The sequence below is a fragment of the Nelusetta ayraudi genome, unplaced genomic scaffold (genome assembly GCF_046127955.1).
Source record: "Nelusetta ayraudi isolate G7.1 ecotype Tasmania unplaced genomic scaffold, CSIRO-AGI_Nayr_v1 ptg000026l, whole genome shotgun sequence".
Lineage (NCBI taxonomy): Eukaryota > Metazoa > Chordata > Actinopteri > Tetraodontiformes > Monacanthidae > Nelusetta > Nelusetta ayraudi.
The window spans coordinates 6,483,829-6,508,915 of record NW_027466076.1 but is presented as its reverse complement, the minus strand read 5'-3'; the positions used below and the strand labels follow the sequence as shown (position 1 = coordinate 6,508,915).

General features: G+C 50.1%; 1 protein-coding gene across 3 annotated transcripts; it reads left to right on the top strand.

The window, feature by feature from the left end:
- Nucleotides 1-12: 12 nt before the first annotated feature.
- stxbp1a (syntaxin binding protein 1a) lies at nucleotides 13-23,881 on the top strand. Of its 3 annotated transcripts, XM_076029358.1 has the most exons (21): nucleotides 13-135; nucleotides 1,431-1,617; nucleotides 10,262-10,311; nucleotides 10,540-10,621; nucleotides 10,723-10,799; nucleotides 11,490-11,568; nucleotides 11,780-11,883; nucleotides 13,426-13,574; nucleotides 13,811-13,895; nucleotides 14,010-14,140; nucleotides 14,564-14,671; nucleotides 14,785-14,845; nucleotides 15,093-15,158; nucleotides 15,243-15,323; nucleotides 15,406-15,544; nucleotides 15,709-15,818; nucleotides 15,905-16,006; nucleotides 16,327-16,412; nucleotides 16,693-16,847; nucleotides 18,145-18,307; nucleotides 22,313-22,447. In XM_076029358.1, the coding sequence occupies exons 2-20, from the start codon at nucleotides 1,581-1,583 to the stop codon at nucleotides 18,252-18,254; spliced, it is 1,812 nt and encodes a 603-aa protein (XP_075885473.1). In that variant the 5' UTR covers nucleotides 13-135; nucleotides 1,431-1,580; the 3' UTR covers nucleotides 18,255-18,307; nucleotides 22,313-22,447. The 3 variants fall into 3 exon arrangements, with proteins under 3 accessions (XP_075885473.1, XP_075885474.1, XP_075885475.1); XM_076029359.1 differs by lacking the exon at nucleotides 18,145-18,307 and having other exon boundaries at nucleotides 22,313-23,881; XM_076029360.1 differs by lacking the exons at nucleotides 13-135; nucleotides 1,431-1,617 and adding an exon at nucleotides 8,905-9,011.
- The last annotated feature ends 1,206 nt before the right edge of the window (nucleotides 23,882-25,087 follow it).

Sequence of the window (25,087 nt, the reverse complement as noted above, 5' to 3'; positions counted from 1 at the left end):
GAGTTCCGGCCGTGTGAACGCGCTCTTCCCTGCCGAGAGAAGCTCCCTCACTGGCCGCTGCTCCCTGCGCCACTCCGCTGCAACTGGAGGAGGAGGAGGAGGAGGAGGAGGAGGAGGAGGAGGGCAGTGCGTGAGGTAGGCGAGGAACTCCCCGCCAGTTTGAGTCCGAGCCGGGGGGAGGCGGAGGACTCAGTGGCGCAGTCTAGCGGCTGTACTCTTCCTTTCAGCAATCAAGTGCAAAAAGTGGCGCAAACACAAAGCAGTTCTCCAAGGCGGCGCTAAAGCAGTGACTGACTCGCCAACAGAATATAAAACCTCATTCTAATCACAGTTTTAAAGCGGAAAGATGAACGTTGTGTCGAAACACCAGGCTGATATGTATCTTTGCGCATTTCTTAGTGGTTGTACGGTAATTCGGGACCTTTTCTAGTGGCTTTACGGCTTCTACCTGCGTAACTCCACTACCGCTGGCTTGGCCTGGGTGTCGGCAGGAGGACGCACCCTGTGGGAGGACGCACCCGGTGGGAGTCATCACTGGTCCGACGTGTTCAGTCGAGCCTGCCAAGGGCGCGGCCTCCAACACCAGCTTCACACACTCGACTCCACCTGGCGCTTCAGGGACAGAAGCATTCAAAACAAACAAACAAACAAACAAACAAACAAACAAAAACACCGCAAAACTTTATTTTACAAGATGATCAGGATGAAACTTGTTCGGCAGCAGTTCGGAGGTACTTTAGAGGGGGCGGGTCGGTCCACTGTGTGTTGAGGCGCTGGAGAGTTCTCTGCTGCCCTCTGGCGGACAGATTGTTTCCTTACAAATGTTCAAATTGCCAGAGGTCTGGATCCGCTGCGGAGAGGCTCGGCAGCATCACGACCCACAAACCACCGGGTACATTCCTGACATTATTTCTGATTAACAGGTTGACATCGGGACACAGTCACGCAAACACGCAGAGACAAACAGAGACGATGTCAACAAATCAAAGTGGAGTTCGAGGAGGCTTCTGGGAATCTAACCTGACCTCACTGTCTGGGGGAAAAAACACTGGCATTTGATATGATATGATATGATATGATAGGGTTATTAATGGACTTACTACATGAAAGCAAGACTGAAGTTATGATGCGTTTTGCAAGAAATACATTGGAAATATATCTTAATAAATGTTAAAATATCTTTGATGTTTATCCCATGTACAACCGGGATGAAGGGTTTTATTGTCACATTACATTCTCCCAAGCAAGAAAATGAAATGAAAATGTATAATACTACTACTACTACTACTACTAATAATAATAATAATAATCCTTCATAAATGATAATGACCATGACTCCCACCTCAGAATACTAAAACACTTAATGCTTAAATCCCCTTTTCCATCGAATTCTATGCATATTAGCCTGTTTCTACGAGTTTGTGTTTCAGCTAATGAGTCGCAGTTGTGGGCTGAACGCCGCAGCCAATGGAAGGACGGTGCGGAAGGCTACGCAGTGACGTCAGCAGGCGGACTGTGCGGTGCGGTGAGAGTGGATCCGGAGAGGAGGAGGCGAGCAGCCACAGTCTCTCAGCAGCATCATGGCACCTATCGGACTGAAGGCGGTGGTCGGCGAGAGTAAGAGAGCCTTCTCATTATAATCCAGTGTTATGCTAATGCTAATCAGCTTCAAGAACTGCATGATGATGATGACGATGGTGATGATGGTGATGAAGAAGCGCGTTCTGGGGGATTGTTCTTTATCGGAGGTGGTGGGGGAGGGAGGGGTGTTTGTGCGCGGTGGTTTTTGTCGGGATGCGGATGTGAGGCCGCTGCATCTCGGTTGAGGAGGATGAGGAGGATGATGAAGATGAAGAAGGTGGTGCTCCGTCCATTGTATCCTGTGGAGAGGCTCGGCCTACAGAGGCAGCTGGGCGGGGGGTGGGAGGGGGAGGGGGTTGTGGGGGTCTCTGCCAGTCCGGGGCCCCTGTGCTGCTGCTGCTGCTGCTGCTGCTGCTGCTGCGGTGCGCATTTAGAATCCAGCGGTAGAGACGAGAATAAAATGTCTCCAGCAGCAGCAGCAGCAGCGGCAGCGGCGGCGGCGCGAGGCCACTGATAGTGACGGTGTGGTTCCGCTCCAGGGAGGTCGGACCGCTTGCAGCCGAGCCCTGGCAGAGCCACTACACGCCCTTTATTTTTCTAACGCCCGAACCGAGCTGCGTTTCGGTCCCGGAGCGATCCGCCGCTTCGGTGATGCAACGCAAAAACTGCGGCTTTCTCCCTCTACCTGCGGCGCCGCGGACGCTTGGTTCTGCAGGCAGTGGGCAGCAGCTGCTTGCGGAACCAGCGGCAGTGAAACCACATTCGGCTGCGCAGTCAGTAGGTGCGGATTGACGGCGCAGAAACGAGGGATTCCCTGTTCTGGGCAGAGCCTCACCCCTGCGATGGAACTCAGTGCGTTGCGTAAAATCAGTAAATTAATAAATAAAGAAATCAGGAAACCCGGGGAAGGAAGAGCCTCTCAGAACCGAGCGGCTCCGGTGCACCTTAATGGCGGATTGAGTCCGCGTGCATCCAGGAGGGCAAAGTTGCGTCAAGAAATCCGCAATTCCTCTGTTTGTGTTGCGCCTCCCTGCCTGCCGGCCTCCGTGAATGTCACTCGGCATCGCAGTGGTAGCAGTTACTGGCGCTGCGCCACTGATCAGACCAGCCCGCTCACACCCACCATCACTGGAGACACTGGAGACACTGGTCCGCTCAGCGGTTCTCTCACTGATGAGCGTGGTGGTGGTGGTGGTGCTGTGGGGTCAGCTGGGGAGGAGGAGTAGGAGCAGGAGGAGGAGGAGGAAGAGGAGGAGGTGGTGGTGGCGGTACTGTGGGGTCAGCTGGGGAGGAGGTGTTGGTGGTGGTGCTGTGGGGTCAGCTGGGGAGGAGGAGGAGGAGGAGGAAGAGGAGGAGGAGCAGGAGGAGGTGGTGGTGGAGGAGGTGGTGTGGGGTCAACTGGGGAGGAGGAGGAGGAGCAGGAGGAAGAGGTGGTGGTGTGTGAGACTGCCATCATCCATGCAGGGTGGAGATGAGCAGGGTGGTCCTGTCTGGAGACCACTGGGAAGGGATGAAGGCAGGATTCTTCCACCTTCATCATCATCATCATCATCATCATCATCATCATTGTTTTGTGGTCTGCTGCCCACCAGTGGATGCTTCAGTCCTCACCTGTCCACCGTTTACACCTTCACGCACCTTCTGATTGATCAGCCGAGCATCAAACCACTGCTGCATTTAGGACCCTCCTCTTCCTCCTCCTCCTCCTCTTGTTCCTCTTCCTCCTCCTCCTCCTCCTCCTCCCATCAGGACCAGTTTCCACCTGGTTCTGGTCTTATATTCATCCTCCTCCTCATGCAGTGTTACACCATTTTCTAGTGAGTGTGTCCATTATAAAAGGGTGCAGGACATTGAACAGTGATTAATAATAATAGTGATGAAGATGATTGGTGTATTTTCAAAGCTTCCCTCCTTCATTCCTCCGCTGGTGATGACTTCACTGCTCCGTCACTTGCAGTTGACACAGCAGGACAGCAGTATTTCATTTTTGCCGGTCATTAAGGTTTTTTTTCACTGTAAGCCGTAAAATGTTTTTTCATTCATTTTATTCTTTGGCCTGGTGTTTCACTGCACCGTCCACGACTCCACCACACGCCCTCCGTCTCTCTCCTGCCTGCTTTAATTAACCGCAGAGCCTTTTCACAATTACATAACCCAGAATGGTGAGGCCAAAGGCAGAGCACACGCACACACGCACACACACACACACACACACACACACACACACACACACACACACACACACACACAGGCAGTGCCTGGGGTGAGTCCTGCACAGTGTAAACACTCCTTCCTTCAGGTGAGGACGGAGGGACGGAGGGATGGAGGACACCTGCGCTCTGATTGGCAGAGACCAGGCCAGGCTGGGATTGGTGGAAGTGGTGGGGGGGGGGGGGGGGGAAATAGAAGGAGGAGGAGGAGGGAGGGGGGGAGGGCGACGAGCATGGTGGGCCTCTCTCTCTCTCACTCTCTCTCGCTCTCTCTCTCTGCAGCACTGGATGCAGGAGGGGGATGGGCAGCAGCCTCACCCTCCTCCTCTTGCACGGCTGCGTGCGAGCATCACAGAGGAAATAGGGCCGAGCGACGAGAGCCCAGCAGGCTGATGTGCAGCTTTATTTATATCTTTACATATTTAGAAGATATAGGAGTCTTTTTTTTCACAGATTAACACACAAATTTCAATGTGAGGAAAATTGCTGCAAATCTCAGCCAATGAGAGGGCGGCACCATCCTTCCATTGTACCAGTGACTGCAGAGGTGAAATACGTTGCAGCAGTGCAATGATGCTGCTCTCACCCTGGTGAAGCTTCACGTTGTCTTGTGTGCTGATGTGAAAATGAGGTCCTGGTGCAGTAAAGTCCTGGTGTTGGTAGTTGAGCCCAGCTGGACACACCCAGTCACCTCAGCAGCACTGGAGAGTGTGGGAGGTTTCTGCTGAGCTTTAACCATCAGGGCTCAGCAGTGGGAAGTCACTGGCTAGCAAGCAGTGGTCCAGGTGGTTTGGAGGCAGTGCTGCCAGTGCAGCTGCGTGCTGAGCGTTAAAGACCAATGAGGATCTGAGTGTTTCACTGGAGTCAATGGTCTTATCAGCACTAAGCCCCGCCCTCAGCGACGTTCTTTCTCTCTTCTGATTGGTCCGCTCGTGTTCCTGAGCAGCTGAAATGCGACTTGTTGTCAGACCGTCCAGCAGTGGAAGATGGCAGTTTTTGATGGATGGTCGACAGTAATGTGTACAACCAACGTATCATTGGCCGGCTGTTTATGTAAAGGTGTAGTGGTGTTGATATGCTTCATTTATTTATTCATCAGTCTGTGTCTTTGTTTATTAATCTGTGTCTGTATTCATTTATAGATACTTTGAACTAAAGACACAGACAGACTTTCTTTCTTACTCCTCCTGTTGGTCTGAACCTTTGTAGGATGGAATCAGAGGTCAGGCAGAGGACGTCAATGTCTCTGCCTTTAGTGGCGTACGCACGCACGCACACACACACACACACACACACACACACACTGGGGCTGTGAAGCTTGTGGCTGACCTTGAGAGCCTGGCTAAACCACAGCTGGTCTGGTGATGCAGTGATGCAGTGATGCAGTTCCCTGTATCACACTGATAAACTACAGCCAAACGCACAAACTCCACAATAAATTCCAGCCCTACAATGTCATGGTGGAGCGGTGGGGGGGGCTAGAGTAGCACAGCTTCCTTCATGAATAACCCTCTCTCTCTCCCGCTCGCTCGCTCGGTGAGGAAGAGTGCTGTGTCAGAGCTGGCGGCCGTCCTCCTCCTCCTCCTCTCAGCCGGCACGTGACTGCTCACTCCATCCTGTTTTTTTCTGTGTGTGTAGTTTATTTATAGACACTGGCTGCTGCAGAGACGCTTCATACGCAGGGACACTGAAAACTGTCTTCTTATAGGAAGCAGTGTGAGAAGCCAGACGCTCTCAGGACAGAAGAGCAGTGATGGAGGTGTGACAGGTTAATAAGGAGCAGGTGGGAATGTTGCCATGGGAGGGCATTGGGATTTTATTGCACCAGTGCAGGGATGTTGCAGTGGAGCCAGTCTGGCTGCTACTGACTGTATGAAGCTGTCGTCTGTAGCATCCAAGCTAGCGCGCTACCGTGCTACCATGACTCAGCAAATCAAGTCATCGGCTTCTTTTGGCTTGGTTTTTCTCTGTTCCTTGTTGGGAAGCCTGCAGTTAATCCAAACAATTCCCAGTCAGGGTTTGTCAAGTGGTGCAGAGTCACACCTGTAGTGTAGTGCACGCTGTGCTCACTCTTAGTGCACGCTGGGCTCACTCTTGAGGTTGAAGCCACCAGACATCTAAAGGCCACAGCTCAGACTGGACCACTGGAGAGATGCTTTGACAGTGAAACTCTTGCTTTCATTGGAACAAGTAACATTTCTTTTCCTATGGCAAACACATGGTCAACACAGCTTGAACATTTTGCTCTGATTAAAGCAATCTCCCTGAAATAGCTCCAACCGCAGGTGTTTAGTAGGAGTATTGCAGCAGTTGTTGTGGGGGCATCTATCAGTCAGCCGGTGTCAGTGGTGGCTCTGCATCAGAGAGGATCATTGTGCACACGAGTTTGTTAAATCAGTGTGCAAAGGAAGTAAAACTGAACACTCAACACTCGACTCTTAACAGACGTCAGGTTGCACCTTCTGCCCCTGGACGTCATTGACCTTTGACAGTGTGGCATCATGGGAAAGCGGCTGTTTGCTGTTATAGCCGTCTGGCTTCCACTCGTGTGACCTCTGCGATATTAATAAGCCGATGTGGAGAAGAGGTCGTGGATCCTCTGCCACTAAGTTGAGCTGGTTGAGGCTGGTTTAAGTGTTGTGTAACTGTGGCAAGCTAAGACTCAGGCTGCAGACTAAACATCAGGCATTGTTATTATATTTGGATGCTATGCGGTCATCCAGGAGGTGTCAAAGCAGCGGTGTGCAGGGGTGTGTGCTTTAATGCCATTTTGCACGACATCACTGAGGGGCAGCAGCTCTGCACTTTAACACACACTGACTGAATTGTGACGGCAGTGAACGTTGCAAAGGCTGCACGTTTCCCCTGGCCTCACCTGGACACACCTGGGCTGTGTCTCAATTCAAGGTCTGCATCCTTCGGAGCATGCATTTGAAGGCCAGTTGCGTCATAGCACTGCGCGAAGGCTCGTCCCAATTCCCGAAAATCCGAAGGACGCTCCGAATGCACCCTACTTTTAGCCGATTTCCAAGGCTGCACCGCTACTATCCTTCACCTCCTTCTGTATCCCAGGATGCTTTGCGTGCTGCTGCAAAGCATCCTGGGATCCTGGGAAGTCAGAAATTAGCGCCATCTACTGGCAAAGACACTTCGTATAAATTTAAGTATTGAAAATTCACATCAAATATTCAGATTTTAACGCAGGGTTTTTACTTATTTGAACATCCAACGGCATCGTTGGATGGCGAACCAATGGTTAGCTTGATGCTATGAAAACGTCACTTTCGGGGTTGGCCAGCAGGAACGGCGGTGACGCAATCAGGAAATACGGCGAAGGCGTGACCGTCCCGTGTGGTTACCGGGGAGGCGGGTTTGGGTCGGTTCTTCTGGGCCGGGCCCTGGGAGGACGCTTCCTTCAGAGGGAGGATGCTTCCTTCCAAGGATGCAGAGCCTGAATTGAGACACAGCCCTGGACTCACCTGTCGCTCTTCAAGCAGCCTTCAAGTGATTCCTTCGGTGTGTTTGATGATTTTTTGTGATGAGGTTTTCTATGCTTTGAGAGTGTAGATGTAAATGGAAGTCTGTCTCTGGCGCTGCACCACCAGACCGGCTGAAATGTCTGCGTGGAGCCAGAATCCAGCCCAGAGACAGAAAGCAAAAACACAGAGAAATGGGTCATGTACTCGTAGGTGAAGTCCCTGGAGGGACTGTCGGCTCTGCAGTGTGTGTGTGTGTGTGTGTGTGTGTGTGTGTGTGTGTGTGTGTGTGTGTGTGTGTGTGTGTGTGTGTGTGTGTGTGTGTGTGTGTGTGTGTGTGTGTGTGTGTGTGTGAAATCAGTCGGCAGAATCATCCAGCGCCTCCTTCACGCTGCTTCTATCACAGCGGCTTCATGGGAACTCTGGCACGGTTGCCTTGATTTTGTACACAATGCTAATGTATTGATTGTGTTGGTTGTGTTGTGTTGTGTTGTGGCTGTTGTCCAACTGCAGCAGCAGCTTCTGCACTTCAGCTTGGACTCAACCTCCAAGTCCGTCTCCCGGTCGTTCCAGGAGGATGTGTGTCCTGTTAAAGTGGCAGTGAGGGGATTATGAGTCTTTTGAAGCCTCTGTGTGTGTGTGTGTGTGTGTGTGTGTGTGCGCTCTCTGTTTGGTTGACACAGCTGTCGAGTCGTGTTGTTTCAGGTCTTTCCCCTCCTGTCTGCTGATTGTTGTGTGTGTGAGGACGTCAGAGAGGAACAGCCAACACAGCCGCAGCCTGGTTTCTGCTCTCTGCTCTCTGTTCTCTCTCTGGCTGGCAACCAATCAGCTGTCTCCTCTGTTTGAGCTGCACAGTGACGGTCGGGACAGGAAAAGAGGAGCGGCTCCGACTTCATTCAGACTCCTCCTCCTCATTAATAGAGACCAGGGAAAGCTTCATAAGATTACAGAATAATTGCGTTTTTTCTCCTAAATCGTGGCCGCTTACACTTTTTTGTCAAGATGAATTTTGATGTCGTATTTGACCCAGATTTCTGTCCTTGGTGTGAAAAACGGAACTCATCTTCCTCACGATGAAGCCAATGTGAGGTGAAAGCGCCAACCACTGGACCGCACTATAATTATTTCGTTTTTTTCCCACCACCCAGTGTGTGTGAATGACTCTATCAGCAATCACCGAAATCACTCTCTGAGTTCCTGTCATGAAGACGTTTCTCTTCTCATCTGACTGGATCTCCAGAACCGGTCCAGTTGTCCTACTTCAACCCTCCTGCTGTGTTTGCACTAAAGTGTGACCTCAGAGGCTTGGTTATCACAAGGATGTTGCAGTGCAGAGCCAGAGAGGAAGCACATCAGGGGAAGTGAGGGAGGGGTATCGCTCTTCAGGAAGAGGGAGGGGTTTTAGCGCCCTGCCGGGACCTTTGGACCCGCAGCATACATCTGTCAGCAGATTTTCTCTGTTGTAGTGACGGCTCTTTAGTGAACGAACCCATTCTCTTAGAAGTGAACCAAGAGAGCCGGCTCCTGATTGGCTGGGAGGCTCGACCATCCACATCCAGTCTCTGAGTCGGCGGCGATTTCGAAGCAGTTTTTGGAAGCACTGACTCGGAATTCCCTTCACTGCTGAGCTGCTCCCAGTGCTGAGCTACAGAGCCTGGGAGTCTCCAGCGTCTGCAGCCAGGAGCAGCCGCTGCTATTCCGAGACGACGATCCCACTGGGTGGGGCACACTTCCACTGAGTCAGGTGTGGCACCGAGTCGTCCACCGTTCACTCGGTCACTCTCTCGCAGCCAGGGGGCAGCGAGGAGCGGCTTCTTAAAGGGCCATCGCCCACTTTTATAGGCGCCATAAATATCCTGGGCCTGGCCTGGGGCTCCTCCCCCTGCAGCTGGCGCCCTCGTCCTCCTGGTGATGAAAACACAGAGCCAGGCGGAGGGAAGGCGTTGGGACAATGGAGATGTTTGAGCGAGAGTTCAGCTTCAAAGTGAAAATGCAGGAGAAAAGGAAGAAAAGCGAAGAGAAACTGAGGAACTGGCTTGGATTCTGGAAGCATTTCCTCGCTATCATTGTGTTTTATTTTCCTTTTGGGCTTTTTTTTCCTAAAAGCAGAACTGTAACAACGCTGAGACCAACATCTCATTGGACTGAAAAGAGACTGGAGCCTGAACCGCCTCTTTTCCTGTTTGTGAATGAGGCGTTTAATCTGCTGTAATCTGCCAGTATCAGCGGCCAGCGCTCAGGTTGGGCCACACAGATGGGATTAGAGATTAATACTGGCGGCCATCCGCTCTGTCCCTGTGTGTGTGTGTGTGTGTGTGTGTGTGTGTGTGTGTGTGTGTCCAACAGTAATTCACTGGATTTATGCTAATGCTGCAGCAGATGTGTTTCCCTCAGTGATCTGGCCAATGACGGTGCCTGGGCTCAGTGGCCACATCACTGCCTTCCGTGACCTCTGAGGTCGTGTTGTGACCTCTGAGGTCGATTTACAACTCGCAACTCATCCGGATTATTTTTTTTTCTGATCTGGAGGTAAACTGAACCTCATCAGCGCCCTCTGGTGGTGGAACTGCAGGTCTGAGGTCATTGACCTTGTGGAAAGGTCATGGCTCTCCTGTGTTATTGGCCCCCAGTGAAATGATATGGTTATGACCGCCCATGTGATAGCAAAAAAAAAACTGTTGCAAACTAAGAAAATAATTGAGATTTCTAAATGTATTAAATTTGTAAAATGAAACGATATGAAATAAAAAGCCCTTCAGACTGACTGTCAGAGCAGGATGAGGAATAAATGGAGCGTACAGTCCATATGTGACAACACACACACACACACACACACACACACACACACACACACACACACACACACACACACAGACGCACTGACAACCTCCCTTGATACCAGATCAGATGTTAACACAGTTCCCTAGGTTTCCTCTACTTTGTTTTGTGTGTGTCCTCAAACCCTCGTGGTCTTTATTTGCTTGTGTCTTGCAGAGATTATGAATGATGTCATCAAGAAGGTGAAGAAGAAGGGAGAATGGAAGGTAAGCAGCAGCAGAGACACAGGTCCTACAGTAATATTTCATCAAACAGCTTTTTCCTTCTTGAGGGGTTTAAAAACATACAACTCAATAAAGGAGTAGTTTCGTGTAGTTTTGTGTAGTTTGGTCTAGTTTGGTGTGAACAACGCAGTATTCCACACCCAGTATATGAAGACCTTCAGACACTGTGGAGGTGTGTTGATGATGCAGTGTGTTGCTGGCGTCCTGCAGGCTCTGATCGTGGACCAGCTGAGCATGAGGATGTTGTCGTCCTGCTGCAAGATGACGGACATCATGACCGAGGGCATCACCAGTAAGACATGCTCGCTCGCTCGCTCTCTCTCTCTCTATTTCATGTCCTCGTACGTGCAACTGTCCACATCTCCACTGTGTGTCTTCTGCTGCCCCCTACAGTCGTGGAGGACATCAACAAGAGGCGAGAGCCCCTCCCCAGTCTGGAGTGCATCTACCTGATCACCCCCACTGAGAAGGTCAGCAGCACTCTCTCTCTCTCTCACTCTCTCTCTCTCTCTCTCTCCCTCTCTTCCTCTCTCTCTCCCTCTCTCCCTCTCCCTCTCTCTCTCTCTCTATCTCCCTCTCCCTCTCTTCCTCTCTCTCTCCCTCTCTCCCTCTCCCTCCCTCTCTCCCACTCTCCCTCTCCCTCTCTCTCTCTCTCTCTCTCTCCCTCTCTCTCTCTCTCTGTCTCTCTGTCTCTCTCTGTCTCTCTCTCTCAGCTGAGAGTCAGTGGCTGCAGTGTCAACGCTCGTCACTGCAGAAACTCCTTCAATGGTTCATCCACTGACATCTACTGATTTTATTTTATACTACTAATTACTATTGTGTGTGTATATATTGTATTGTTAGGCTATGAACAAACTGAAGTTGCAGTCTGTGGCTGCTGCCGATGCAGTGCATGGGTTGACGATGCAGCAGCGTCCACTTTGCCAAACGGCCTTGAAATTCTCCTCCTCTGATGCAGTTCTGATGTTTGTCCACACGAGGCACCATTGTGCATGAGATGGTTTAAAAACAAAGGATGTGAAGCAGGAAGACAAAAAATAAACAGGAAGCAGAGAGCAGCAGCTGCTAACAGTAGCATCACTGCCTGAAGCTGCTCCACTGACACTGTGTCACTGTGTATGTGTGTGTGTGGTGACCTCCTCTGCTTGTGCTCTCCTCAGTCTGTACAGACCCTCGTCTCAGACTTCAAAGACCCTCACTCAGCTAAATACAAGGCCGCCCATGTCTTCTTCACTGACTGTGAGTATCAACACCCGGCTTTGATCACATGGTGTCTGTGTTGCCCCTCCCTCTGACCCGGTTCCTAGCCTCCTCCTCCACTGTGTGCTTTCAGGCTGGTGCAGGTGTGACGGTTGTTTCTAACCAGTGGAAATGATGGAGTGGCCGCTGCTGTGGATGTGGTTTCCGAACAGGAAGTCAGGTTTCTAAATGTGTTGTGCTTTATTGGCAGCCTGCCCGGACCCTCTGTTCAACGAGGTGGTGAAGAGTCGGGCTTCCAAATCCATCAAGACCCTGACGGAGATCAACATCGCCTTCCTGCCCTATGAGTCGCAGGTACAGCTGCAGCTCTGCTCACCGCACTGCACTGCACTGCACAGTGCACAGTGTTGAATTATCCAACTGAAACTCATGACAGTGTAGTCACCGTTTGGAGCAGAACACTGGAAAAAAGAAGAGGAGCTGCTGACTGACGCTGAGCTCTCGGCTCCCACACTGCTCCACCTTCTCCCTGCTTTGACCTTTGACACATCGCATTCCACACCCACGCTTGTTTATCAGTCATTGTGAGCACATGACGAGGTTTTCATTGGAGGTCGTTCTCAACTCAAAACACCAAGAATAAAACACCAAGAATAAAACACCAGGAAAAAAAACTCTCAGGAAAAATAATAAAAACACAGCCTTCAGAGTTTGTGGTGCAACCACAGAAAACGTTGCCATGTGCAAACCAATGACAGCAGGTGCAGAGCACTCAGTGCAGGACCCTTCCTTTTTGGATAGGGGAGGAGAGGGGAGGGGTCAGTGGGGGTCACCAGTTCATCCTCCACTGTTTTTAAAGCGGTCGCCGCAGCCGTCCTCTCCTTCCTCCATCCCTCCTTCACTCCTCCATCCCTCCTTCACTCCTCCATCCCTCTTTCACTCCTTCACTCCTCCATCCCTCCTTCACTCCTCCATCCCTCTTTCACTCCTTTACTCCTCCATCCCTCCTTCACTCCTCCATCCCTCTTTCACTCCTTTACTCCTCCATCCCTCCTTCAGTCCTCCATCCCTCTTTTACTCCTTTACTCCTCCATCCCTCCTTCACTCCTCCATCCCTCTTTCACTCCTTCACTCCTCCATCCCTCCTTCACTCCTCCATCACTCTCATCACTCACTCACTCCCACTTTCTCTTTTCACTCCCACTGTTTTCTTTGTTCATCCTCTCTGCTGCTGTTGTCTCTGACTGGCTGCTCTGAAGATGCTGTCCGACCCACAATGCTTTGCTCTCCTCCGCTGTCTGCTGTCATTAAGTCACACTCAGTGGGTTTTACGCTGCAGGCGGCGGCGGAGGAGGGGTGGGGGTTGTGGGGCTCAGTAGCCCCGCCCCCACAGGACGCTGCTCTGCTCTCATTGGCTGGAGTGGACATCTTCCAGCAGGCGCTGGCCAATGGCTGCTGGGCTGCTGACACAAGACTCCATCTGCAGAGCTGCATGAGGGCCAGGACAGATGGAGCTGAAGCTGAGAGAGAGGAGGAAGAGAGGAGAGGAGGAGGAAAAACAGATCAGGGATGCAAGGAAATGTAGAAAGCAGAGAGGTGAAGGAGTGAATGGATGAAAAACATGAGAAGTGATGGAGAAGATCAGGTGGACAATGCTCTTAATCCTTCCATTCTTTCCAAGGAGGCTGGTAGAAGAGAGGGGGCAGTGGCTGAAGGGAGTGGAGATGAATGATGAAGCAAAATAAAGTTAGATGCTAAAAATAAAAACAAAAAAATCTGGAAAAGAGAGGGAATGTGTAAAAAAGGTGTGTTCCACCTGCTGCTCTTTACATCAAGTCACCCACTACCATCCTCCACTCACATTGACACACATTGACTGTGTGTGTGTGTGTGCAGGTCTACTCCATGGACAACCCTGATGCGTTCCACAGTTTCTACAGCCCCCACAAGACCCAGCTGAAGAACCCGGTGATGGAGCGGCTGGCCGAGCAGATCGCCACACTCTGCGCCACCCTCAAGGAGTACCCTGCCGTCAGATACCGAGGGTGAGGCCCAGGGGGCGCCGCAGAGGCAGAGGGGTTGGGCTGCAAAGGGATCAGATGATGCAAACTGCAGCTCCGGTTGAACCTGCTCGATGTTCCTCACCGACTGCGTCTGTTTTTCTCTCCTCTTCTCATCTCTGGCTGCATACGCGGCTGTGTGTTTGACCAACAAACACCTCCTGCCAACATGTCCATCTGTCCATCCTGTCTGTCCATCTGTCCATCCGTCCGCGTGTCAGCGAGTACAAGGACAACTCCACCCTGGCCCAGCTGGTCCAGGACAAGCTGGACGCCTACAAGGCCGACGACCCCACCATGGGAGAGGTGAGAGCGGCGGTGTGAGTCCAGACACCTGCTGCCTGCTTCATACATGGATTCCATCAACCTCCTGATGACCGCTGCTGTGTCTGCCCCTCCCCCGCCCGCCCCCACCTCCAGGGTCCGGACAAGGCTCGCTCCCAGCTCATCATCCTGGACCGGGCCTTTGATCCCGTGTCCCCTGTCCTGCACGAGCTCACCTTCCAGGCCATGGGCTACGACCTGCTGCCCATCGACAACGACGTCTACAAGTAGGGCTGCACAGTGCCGGGGGAAATTAGTAGCAGTGTTGTTTACTTGTTTAGAGTTAAGATGACAAAGAAACTAAGATTTATTCTGCACTCATCGTCAGTAACGGAACAGAAAATACAGCAGTGCTTCCCGCAAGATTGGCAGGTCCACTCTGCTCATCAGCAGGAGCAGCGGCAACATCTGACAATCAGACAACAACACAATAGAAGCAGTGAAAGTCAACAAGATGATGAGAGAGCATCAGCAGAACAAACCAGGAGCTCTGTGTTCTGCAGCCAACTGCTTAAAGATTCTTTCCCAAGATCACGAGTTGGTCAACACAGTCAGTCAGTCAGCGTCTCCAGTCAGTCAGTCAGTCAGCCAGTCAGTCAGCCAGTCAGCCAGCGTCTCCCGTCGCTCTCTCACCGTCTGCTCCCCTGCAGGTACGAGACCAGCGGCATCGGCGACTCCCGTGAGAAGGAGGTTCTTCTACACGAGGACGATGACCTGTGGGTGAGCCTGAGACACAAACATATCGCCGAGGTGTCCCAGTGAGTCCACCTGCCGCCTTCTTCTTCTTCTTCTTCGTCTTCTTCTTCTTCCTCACCATCTTCACAGCCACTCTGTGGTCGCACCGTCTCTCTGCTGCTCCTCGTCTCTGCAGGGAGGTGACGCGCCAGCTGAAGGACTTCTCCGCCAGCAAGAGGATGAACACCGGCGAGAAGGTAGAGAAGATCGCTGTGTGTGTGTGTGTGTGTGTGTGTGTGTGTGTGTGTGTGTGTGTGTGTGTGTGTGTGTGTGTGTGTGTGTGTGTGTGTGTGTGATATGATGCCCCCTGAATGCCTGGTCCTGGTGTGTGTATGGCGTGCAGCCTGATGATGTTCAGGGTTTCAATGAGGGTTTTTGATCCTCTTTGACTTTTCATCACGGCTTCAATAAATTATGAAAAGTTGTTGTTGTCTTTGTTCTCAGACCACGATGAGGGACCTGTCCCAGATGCTGAAGAAGATGCCTCAGTACCAGAAGGAGCTCAGCAAGGTGCGTCGTGGTCTCCGACAGAGGAAGCTGCTCGTGGCTTCACGCGTCCACTGAACGTCTGCATCTTCTCCCTGTGTTGTGTAGTACTCCACTCACCTGCAGCTGGCAGAGGACTGCATGAAGCACTACCAGGGAACAGTGGACAAGCTGTGCCGCGTGGAGCAGGTGAGGGAGACGTAGCAGGATGAAAGCCTGACTGCCTCCGCAGCTCCAGCAGAAGGTTTTCATGCGTGCGTCTGCGTTGCAGGATCTGGCCATGGGCACCGACGCTGAGGGGGAGAAGATCAAAGACCCCATGAGGGCCATCGTGCCCATCCTGCTGGACGCCAACGTCAGCACGTACGACAAGATCCGCATCATCCTGCTCTACATCTTCCTCAAGAACGGTGAGGAAGAGGAGGCTGCATGAAAACTGGGAACATCTCGCTGCCTTCCGAGGCTCATTTATTGACGTTATTAAAGTGTGATGGCTGTTGCAGGGCTGTTTCTTTCTCCACTTCTCAAGACAAAGATGAAGGTAGCTGATAATCCCTGTTGTGTTTGTGTCCAGGCATCACCGAGGAGAACCTGAACAAGCTGATCCAGCACGCTCAGATCCCACCAGAGGACAGCGAGATCATCACCAACATGGCTCACCTGGGAGTTCCCATCATCACAGATGTGAGACCCCCTCACTCACTCACTGTCCTTCATGCCTGGAGTGTTGCTGCTGCTGCTAGGCTAACTAGCGTCTCCTCCTGTGCTAGTCCACCCTGCGCAGAGGAAAGAAGCTGGACAGGAAGGAGCGCGTGAGCGAGCAGACCTACCAGCTGTCCCGCTGGACACCGCTGGTCAAGGACATCATGGAGGTGCGTTCAAGGAGCTTCGGCTGAGTCGGAGGAGGTTCTCCGCTCTGTCCGCAGGGTGAATGCTAAACTGAATGCTAAACTGAACCCAGCTGGTCTCTCTCAGCAGTTTCTCCCTGGGAAACTCTAAAGTCTGTTTTTCCAGCCTGCTTGCTGGAAACTATATTTAGCTCCTTATTTGTGCAAAGGCAATTCTCCGATGGGCCTCGCTGATGGAGCGCCACCTGGTTGCTAAGAGACGTGAGGCAACAGTGGAGGCCCTATTGAGGAGCGGCTGTGTGTGTGTGTGTGTGTGTGATTAATGCTGCTCTGCTCCTATGCAGGACGCTATTGACGACAAGCTGGACACCAAGCACTACCCCTACATCTCCACCCGCTCCTCCGCCTCCTTCAGCACCACAGCGGTCAGGTACAGCAACACCTGCAAGCTGAGCATCTTCAACTGCTTTCACTTTCTTTTTTTTGTTTGCTCTGACATTAAAATACCCATAAAACATCTCCTAGGTGATAGGGTCATGCTGCTCTTAGCAGTAGAATAGCGCCACCATGTGTAGGATGAGGTCATTTCCCACCGTCATTAGCTGCCCATGACAGTTTTTCACAATAATAAAAGCATTATTTGTAGCATTTGGCCAAAGTTGAGTTGTGACTTGCGTGCTTGTGTCGTCCTGTCCACTGCGTCCCGGCAGCGCTCGCTACGGCCACTGGCACAAGAACAAGACGCCCGGGGAGTACCGCACCGGGCCCCGCGTCATCGTCTTCATCATCGGCGGCGTGTCTTTCAGCGAGATGCGCTGCGCCTATGAGGTCACACAGGCCAATGGGAAGTGGGAGGCCCTGATTGGTGAGTAGAGAATGAAGGGGGCGGGGCCGACAGGTCGAGATCGATAGGCGTCGGCGGGCAGGAAGCAACAAGCTAATGGATTCATTGAGAAACACGTGGCCCAGGTACACCACTAGGTGGTGCTGGCGAGCAGGAGCAGAAGTTTGTCTCTTTGATGAGCTTTCAGACAGAAGGCAGTCCATGAACTCAGAGTCCTGATCTTCAGACAGCTCAACACAAACAGCTTAAAGGGACAGTTTGGTCACATGACCAGCCTCTAGATTCCCTTTAATGGTCATCAATCATCAGAGGACAGAGGAGACTTTCTGTCTGACGGTAGCGAGATAAAATATCCCAAATCCAGAAGTGGAAGCAGAGAGAGAGAGACAAGAAAGTCAAGGTTTGTGCAGAAATGGGAGAAAACAGAAAGGTTGACGGTGGAAGTGAACACCGCAGGAATTGGAAAAAGTCTTGAAAATGGTTAAAAGGGAATTCATTTTAGAATTCTATTTATTTATTTATTTTAACAGTTAAGCAGTTTATGTATATACTGTATATTTAACGCCCTCTACTGGGCACCAGGTTGTGCTGAGCCTCCCTCTCCCTCTCTGATGAGTGTGGTCAGCTGATGCTGGGCCAGCCAGGCTGTCTCACCGCCACAGTGTCTCCTCACTCTGGCCGCCTCCTCTAAAAACCAACTGTTGTCTTTGTATTGCAGCGACGCCGTGTCTTTTCTCTGTGTCTGTATGTTGCTTCAGGTGTGTGTGTGTGTGCTGTGTGTGTTGTGTGTGAGTGCTAGAACTAGTGTTGTAGTCCAGACGGCACCAACCAACCCAGACTAGAGAGCATGGAGACCAAGTCCAGACCCAGACTGTAGATATCAAAGGAAAATCCTAGCCAAACTGAACAAATGAGCAGAATCTTGTTTAAAATCCCAGTTTGCTTACAAATGAACTGGGAAAAGTGAATCTCCACTGGTCTGGATCAGAAACCTCCAGTTCTCCCGGTCCCAGACCCAGACCCAGAACCTTAGCCAATCAAGATGATTGGTCTGGAGACCATGAGCAACCTCCAGCACTACAACATTAGCTCGAAGAAGTGAACAGTGTGTGTGTGTGTGCGCGCATGTGTGTGTGTGTGTGCGTGTGTCTGTGTGTGTGTGTGTGTGTGTGTGTGCGTGTGCGTGTGTGCGTGTGTGTGCGTGCTTGTCTTTAACCCTCTGTTCTGTTTGTTGTGTGTCTCTGGGCTGAGCGAGTGGGGGAGGGGCGGTGCCGTGTGCCCAGAGACCAGTGGTGAAGCCACCTCTGTTCCTCCGCAGGTTCCACCCACACGCTCACCCCCACCAAATTCTTATCGGACCTGCAGCACCCCGACTTCCGAGAGTCCACTAGGGTGTCCTTTGAGGACGCAGACGCCTCGGCCGAGTGAGGCAGAGGCAGAGTGGGAGGGAGGGAGAGAGAGAGACAGTCACACTCAACAAAGTAAAGGCAGCCGCGCCACAGAAGCCCTTTCTGAACCCTCACAGCACAAGGGCTTTTCTCCTCCATCTCCTGCCATCACTCACTCACTCACTCACTCACTCACTCACTCACTCACTGCTGTTCTATTGTACCTCCACCCTCCTCCTCTCCTCCTCCTCCTCTTTATTTTCTTCCTCCTCCTTCAGGGATGGGCGCCCCCTGCCTGTGAGCATTGAACCAACCCCGCCGTTAGTCAACAACACGCTCAGCTTCAGCCAATCAGGCGGCAGAGAGCTGCACAGACTCGACCAATGTTTTCAAGCCATCGCAGAGGTCAAGGTCAAGGTTTCTAGAGGTCAACGACCTTTGAAATCACAAGAGTTTGTCTCTTGCTTGCTGGGAATCTACCCTTTGTGAACTTCCCTAAAATCACAGACGACATCTGCATTGGGCTCAGGACACAAAGAACATCTGGCTGCTTCCACTGCGACACTGCAATATCACTTTAAAAAATATATATTCCAGCGAACTTCAGCACCGTTTAGACTCATGGAATGATTGGATGATGATAAATGGCCAGGGGTCCCTTGGAAAAGAGGCTTTAATCTCAATGGGACTTTTCCTGGTCAAATCAATCAAATAAGAGAGAAGTAATAATCATGCCACATTCACTGGTCAAAAACACTTTGTCTGATGCCATCATTTGCTGTAGCCAGTCAGTGTGACAGCAGTCACTGTGACAGCAGTCAGTGAAGACACTGACCTTCCTCAGGCAAAGGAAGCCATGATCTCTGTGGAGCTTCAGAAGCCTCCACCACCACCACCACACTGACTGAAGTCTCTGTCTGAAGGGGTCACCAGCCCATCCCTGCCCCCCCCCCCCACCCCTCTCCCACCCATCATCTCAGGTGTGTGGATTAAATCAGCCCCTTCACTGCCACCTAATGGCCCATTTGAGCCTAAGAACTCCATATTATTTAAAGAGACAATCAGATCTAATCCACCCTTGAGATCCATCCTCCTCAGTTGTCATACCTCAGCAGTAGCCACACCCCCCGGCACCGGATCTGCTCCTGCTCTCTGCCAGGACGGCTCTCTGACTTTCTGTTGGATTCCAACTCCAGATCTTCTCCTCCTTTATTTTCCTTTGCTTAGATTCCTGTGTTGTTTTTCCTGGGAGGGGCTTCCAGTGCCTCTGACTGCACCCTGTTTCTTTGAGCCCACCATCACATGCTCACACGGCTCACGGCCTGTCGGCAGAGAGCGCGGACTTAGAGCTCACACCGTGAGGAGTCCATGAGGGGAGGAGCAACAAGGTTGGACTTGTTTGCGACGCCTCTCTGCTGACACTGAGTCTGGGAAGTGAGCAACGATCCACCTGAGATCCACCTGATATGCTTTAGCAACCCCTGGTCAACCACAGCCACACATGCTAAACAGCTGCTACTGATTTCCCCTGGCCAACTGTAGTGCAGAGCTGCACAGCAACAAGACCTACAAGTAGAGCCATGCGACCGCTTTGCGACCTTGTTTTAAACATTCTGAGATTTTGCTCCAAATCTGTTTCTGGTGGAGTGCAAACGCACATTAGGACTCAAGATTTATAACTGGGCTTTTTATTGTCAGTGATCAGAGCATCCCTGCATGATTTTGCTAAATACCAAAAGTAGAATGAACAATACACACTGGCAGTCAACAGGTTGGGACACATCTGTCTGCAGTGGAGACAGTTGTGTCCAGACTGTTGACTGCTGGTGTCTGTGGATCTAAAGAACAAAGATCTTCTTTAGATTGAAGATGAACATGAGAAGAATTTCTATTGTCGTATCCAAGATCTACCAAAAGGGAAAGCTAGCTTTTTCCGCGTTGCCACGTGTGATGGTGTGCGCTAATTCTCCACCAGGGGGCAATGTCGACACCCTATGCCACCTCAGTAGTTTTTCAGGTCACATCCTGTTTCTTTCAGTTGTAACATGAGAGAGTTCCAGAGTCTTGATGGAGGTCACCCCTACTCCCCCCACCCCCACCACCCTACCCCTCCCCCACTCTGCACTCTGCACACCTACTAAACACAGCAGATGTTCACCCACCTGAGGTTGCACATTGAAGTCCTGGACATCCATGTCACTCCCGACTAATCTGCTAAAGCGATATCGTGTCGAGCCAACGTTTTCTCAGTGAGCGCCCCTCCCCCCCTCCCCCACCATTAGCAGTATGGCTGTTTGCTAGCCGGCATACTGCTGCATTCAAGCACCTCCTGAGCAAAATGGCTGTCACTCTACTAAAACAACCAGTCTGCTCCAGACGTACACATGCACATGTGTGTGTTTTTTCTTCTTTATTTTGTTTTTTCTGTGGCCGTTGGAGATCAACGGCTCCGTGTTTCTGGGCCGCAGGGTCCCACAAAGCTGCGTGTTTGAGGGGGGAGCCAAGAGAAGCAGGGTTACACCAACACCACCTGCACCACCGACAACAACAACCCCTGTAACACCTGCATCACCTTGACAACACGCCAGCAGATGTGCTTGCTTCTTTCTCTTAGCAAACTACGGCCCGGGGGCCATAAGTGGCCCATTAATCTTTTCAATCCGGCCCTAAACCTGAACTTGAAGAAATGATATCAACAGTCAGTCAGTCAGTCAGTCAGTCCTCAAGCAGCTGTATCTCCTCCATGTTTGCACCCTGCTGGGGCTTCAAAGACACTGACTTTAAACACGCAGCTTTGCCACAGAAACAGCGCAACCTAGAACCTCCAGTGTTGATGATGATATTGAAAAGGTGCGAGGAGTAAATTAAATTGTCTGCTCACTTTTTTTTAAGCGACAAACAGAACGAAGCTCAGAGTGAGACGTTTGCTTTACTCTGCCGCTGCACCTTTCAAGCTTTGCAATGTCAGAAATGTGTCTTCAGCCGTCGCCACAGCTCATCCCTCTATTCAATGTGTACATTGTTATATATGTTTACATATTATTTCTAAAAGACTCTAAATTCTATTTGGATTTCAAAACTACTCGACTTCTGCTTGTTGTTTTTATTTTTGCTTTTCATTTCTAGCAGGATTGGCCAGTTGTCGACGTGTCTCACAGGCCCACATGGCCATGTGATCGTGATCCTAGCACCTGATTGGCCAGGTCATATTGGGCTTTGGCCCAGTTTTAGCTGATGGTGATTTCTGTAGTTGTCAGGTTGTAAATTTGGTTGAAAATCAGGAGTTGAAGATGAAGTTGGTCTTTAAGCTGGAAGTGGAGGTTTAAAGCTAACAGCTTTGACCTCTTGACATTGACCTTTGAAAGTGACACACCAACATGATAATACAGACTAGTTTATTTGCTTCTGCATTTTCATTATATTCCTGATTTAGAAGTCCTTTAAATATTGCAAAAACATTTACAAAGTAATAAGAATTAAAACTCATAGTGTAACAACTCCTCATACTGTTTGTTGTGTGGGTTGGCAGGAAGTGAAAGTGATTTCCTAGGCAGCCATAGGCAGATGAGCGCCCCCTGGAGTCTCTGGAGTTTTTCCTGCTTGCTCCGGGGGCCCAGTGGCTTCCTGTTTCTCTGATTGGTCAAAGCGCTTTGAGACGTCCTTGGATGGGATTTAGCGCTGTACAAATATAAGTTGATTGATTGATTTCATTAAGAGCTAAAACTTTCATTGTCAATGGTCACGCACCTGATGACAAAGTCTGACTGGTGCAGAGCTGCTCAGAGGAATCAATGCATTTCCTACTGAAACTGCACAGTTATTGAACAGTAAAGTAAAAGGTCTGTTCAATTGTAATGATTAACCTTGGTGTCGCTGAGATTTGGGCTTGTTTGACCTTTGAACCTGCCTACAGTAACTCCACACAGATCAGCCTCCTCTTTGTTTCTTCATCATTAATATCTCAACTATTGGTGATGAAGACCACCGCCAGTCCTCATAAGCAGAGCTGAAAACACATTTTGCCTCTATGGTGTTGCTGTGCTGATGAGCAGATCTAACTGTGTGTGTGTGTGTGTGTGCGTGTGTGTGTGTGTTCAGGATCGACCAGCATCGTCACCCCCACCACCGTGCTGGAGCAGCTCAAGTCCATGAACAAACCAGATGAGGAAGTGACCAGCTAAAAACCCTCCAATCACACGCCTCTCTGCCCCCCCACCCCACCCCACCCCACCCCGCCACCCGTCTTCCCTCTGTCCCCCTTCCCCCGACTCCCACATTAATTGTGTATGCATCTTGCTTGAAAAGAAACTAAAAAAAAGAAGAAAAAAAAGACACGTTTAAAAAAAAAATCTATGTTGTATCAAAGAATAAAAATGTTGCAAGTATTCTTACGTTTAAGATGAATGCAACTCAGAGGAGCGCATTAAGGAAGGAAAAAAGGTTTGAATATGAGAACGGAAGGGCATTTTAAGAGTGAAATGACCAAAGTGTAATATTGTATGCTATGAAACCTGCTAGAACATGAAGGTGGGCCTCTTCTCTTGTCTGATCCTCTGGCTTTCCTACTTGCTGTGAGTTTTATTGGAGGCAGGCAGGAGAGGGAGGTGTGTCAGGAGCAAAAAAGCAATATACAGAACTGATGTGTGTGGTTTGGCTTTGACGTAGGACCATGATACTCATGTGAGAGTCTCTGTGTTGGACACATCAGCTCCTGCAGACACGCCGAGCAGTGAAACCACAGCCGGCGTGGAGGAGTTGCTGGATTCTGCTGACAGTTCAACCTTGGCGTCCAGACACACAGGTTCTCACCTGGGGGTCGTTGGCTTTTAGACGAGTGCAGAGTGTGAAGAAGCCAGGTGGTCCCTCCTCCAGCCGCTCAGACTGTAAAGTATTTATCGCCACAACCTTTTTCCTTTGAGTGGAGAGACTTCATGTTTTAAATGTTGAAAAGGCCGTTGCTTGCTAATATTTAATGAAAAACCTCTAAAAAGGGCCAGTTGTATTTCAGTATTGTATCCTGTCAGAATAAGTCTTATCTTTGGTTAGTAATGATGTTTCCATTGGGCCATGCACTGAGTAGTGTTGTGTATCTGCCATATGTTGCTGTTTTAGCGTCTCACTGTTGACTGGTGATATTTCTGACTGTGAAGTAGTGATGTTTCTTTCCGTTCCGATTGCCGACGTGAAGCCGCCGTGTTTGTGATGTTTAGCCGTAGATGTTTAGTCGTCGACCCGGGAAAAAGAAGTTACTATTTTTCTTTGTCTGTTTCCTCCTCTGGTGCAACGTAAGACCCTTCATTGTTGAATGGCTTTGCAAGTAAAAGAACCCTCTAGCCCCGCCCCTCCATAGCCCCGCCTCCTCTCTTTCCAGGCCAAACAAGTTGTATATTGCACTATATTGCATTTTCTGTGATGCAAATGCTTGACTTTGTGTTTGTTTTTTTTCTATTATTTGCTGTTGTTCAGGGTCGACGCCGTCAAATCAATTGATTTCTATCAAATTATTTATCAGAGAAAAAAGAACTATGATGCTTAGTCTGTCCTGAACCGTTATTGGGATTGTATGTTTGCAAGTGTTGAAGCACAAAACAATACTTCCATGTGTACCTAATTATGTACCAAGGCTGTCTAATAATAAATTGGCTTCCATCGTGGAGAAAACCTCAACTCTACCTGGCTCTGTCTGAACCTTTTACTGCACTTTTAGGACCTTCAGTGTCTCTGAAGGAGGCGGAGGAAGGTAATTCCTCTTGGGGTCGAGGCAGTAGCGTGACCTCAGTGTAGCAGACACCAGGTAAGTGTCCTAAACATGTTAATCAATACAATATGCAGCCTGTGTTGTGATCGCCATCATTTTGAACTTTAGCAACACCTGCTTTAGGTGCATGGATGCATAGTGCGTGAGGAACACCGAAACCCTAACCCTTGTTTCAGCCTTAACCCTAACCCTAATTCTATGCAAGTCTATGGGGGTCAAAAGTCAACTTTGTCCTAGAGACGTGGGGCCACTTGCTTTTCCATCAGGAGCCCCCAATAAACACACACATCAAATTTGGGGCTTCTAAGTGCGTGAGGAACCCCGAAACCATAACCCTAATTTCAGCCTTAACGCTTACGCGACGCTGAAGTTGGCACCACATTCGCCGCGGTGCTTTACAGTGATACCTCACATGTCCATTTCTACTGTATAATTTAATCCACCTGAAAAATGGCAAAGTTGTCAAATTTGGAGTCCCTCCCCAAAAGGGCCAAAAATGATTTCCCGTGAAATATGTCAACTGATTGTGACAGTAGAGCCCCCATGCTTTACAATGATACTTCACGTGTCCATTTCTACTGTATAATTTTGGGGGGGGAAATCCACCTCAGCGTAGACCTAATGATTCGCTGAATTTTATATGTTGAACAGTGTTGGGATAAGCACCGCCATCTAGCGGTCAAATTGCGAAATGTTTGTTTTTAAGGTGGAATCGAAACCTTAAGAAGCACCGCGGCGAATGTGGCGCCAACTTCAGCGTTTTTTTGTTTTTTTGTTGTTTTTTTTTTTTAGCATAGCTTAGCACGAGATGGAGCTATTCCAAGTAAAATCATTACTCATCTATTATTGTATTTCACCCCAACTACTCATAGGCAGATGATGGCCCTCTGGAGTCTGGTTCTGCCCTGGGTTTCTTCCCACAGGGGAGTTTTTCCCATCCACTGTCGCATCTCGCTCCGGGGCCCGGTTGGTTCTCTCTGATTGTATAAACCGCTTTGAGACGCCTTTGGTTGTGATTTAGCGCTGTACAAATACAGTTTTATTATTCTATTATTATTAAAATGTCAACATGTCTGAGAATCAGAAAAATCGTCATCTTGTGTCGATTTTTCAGT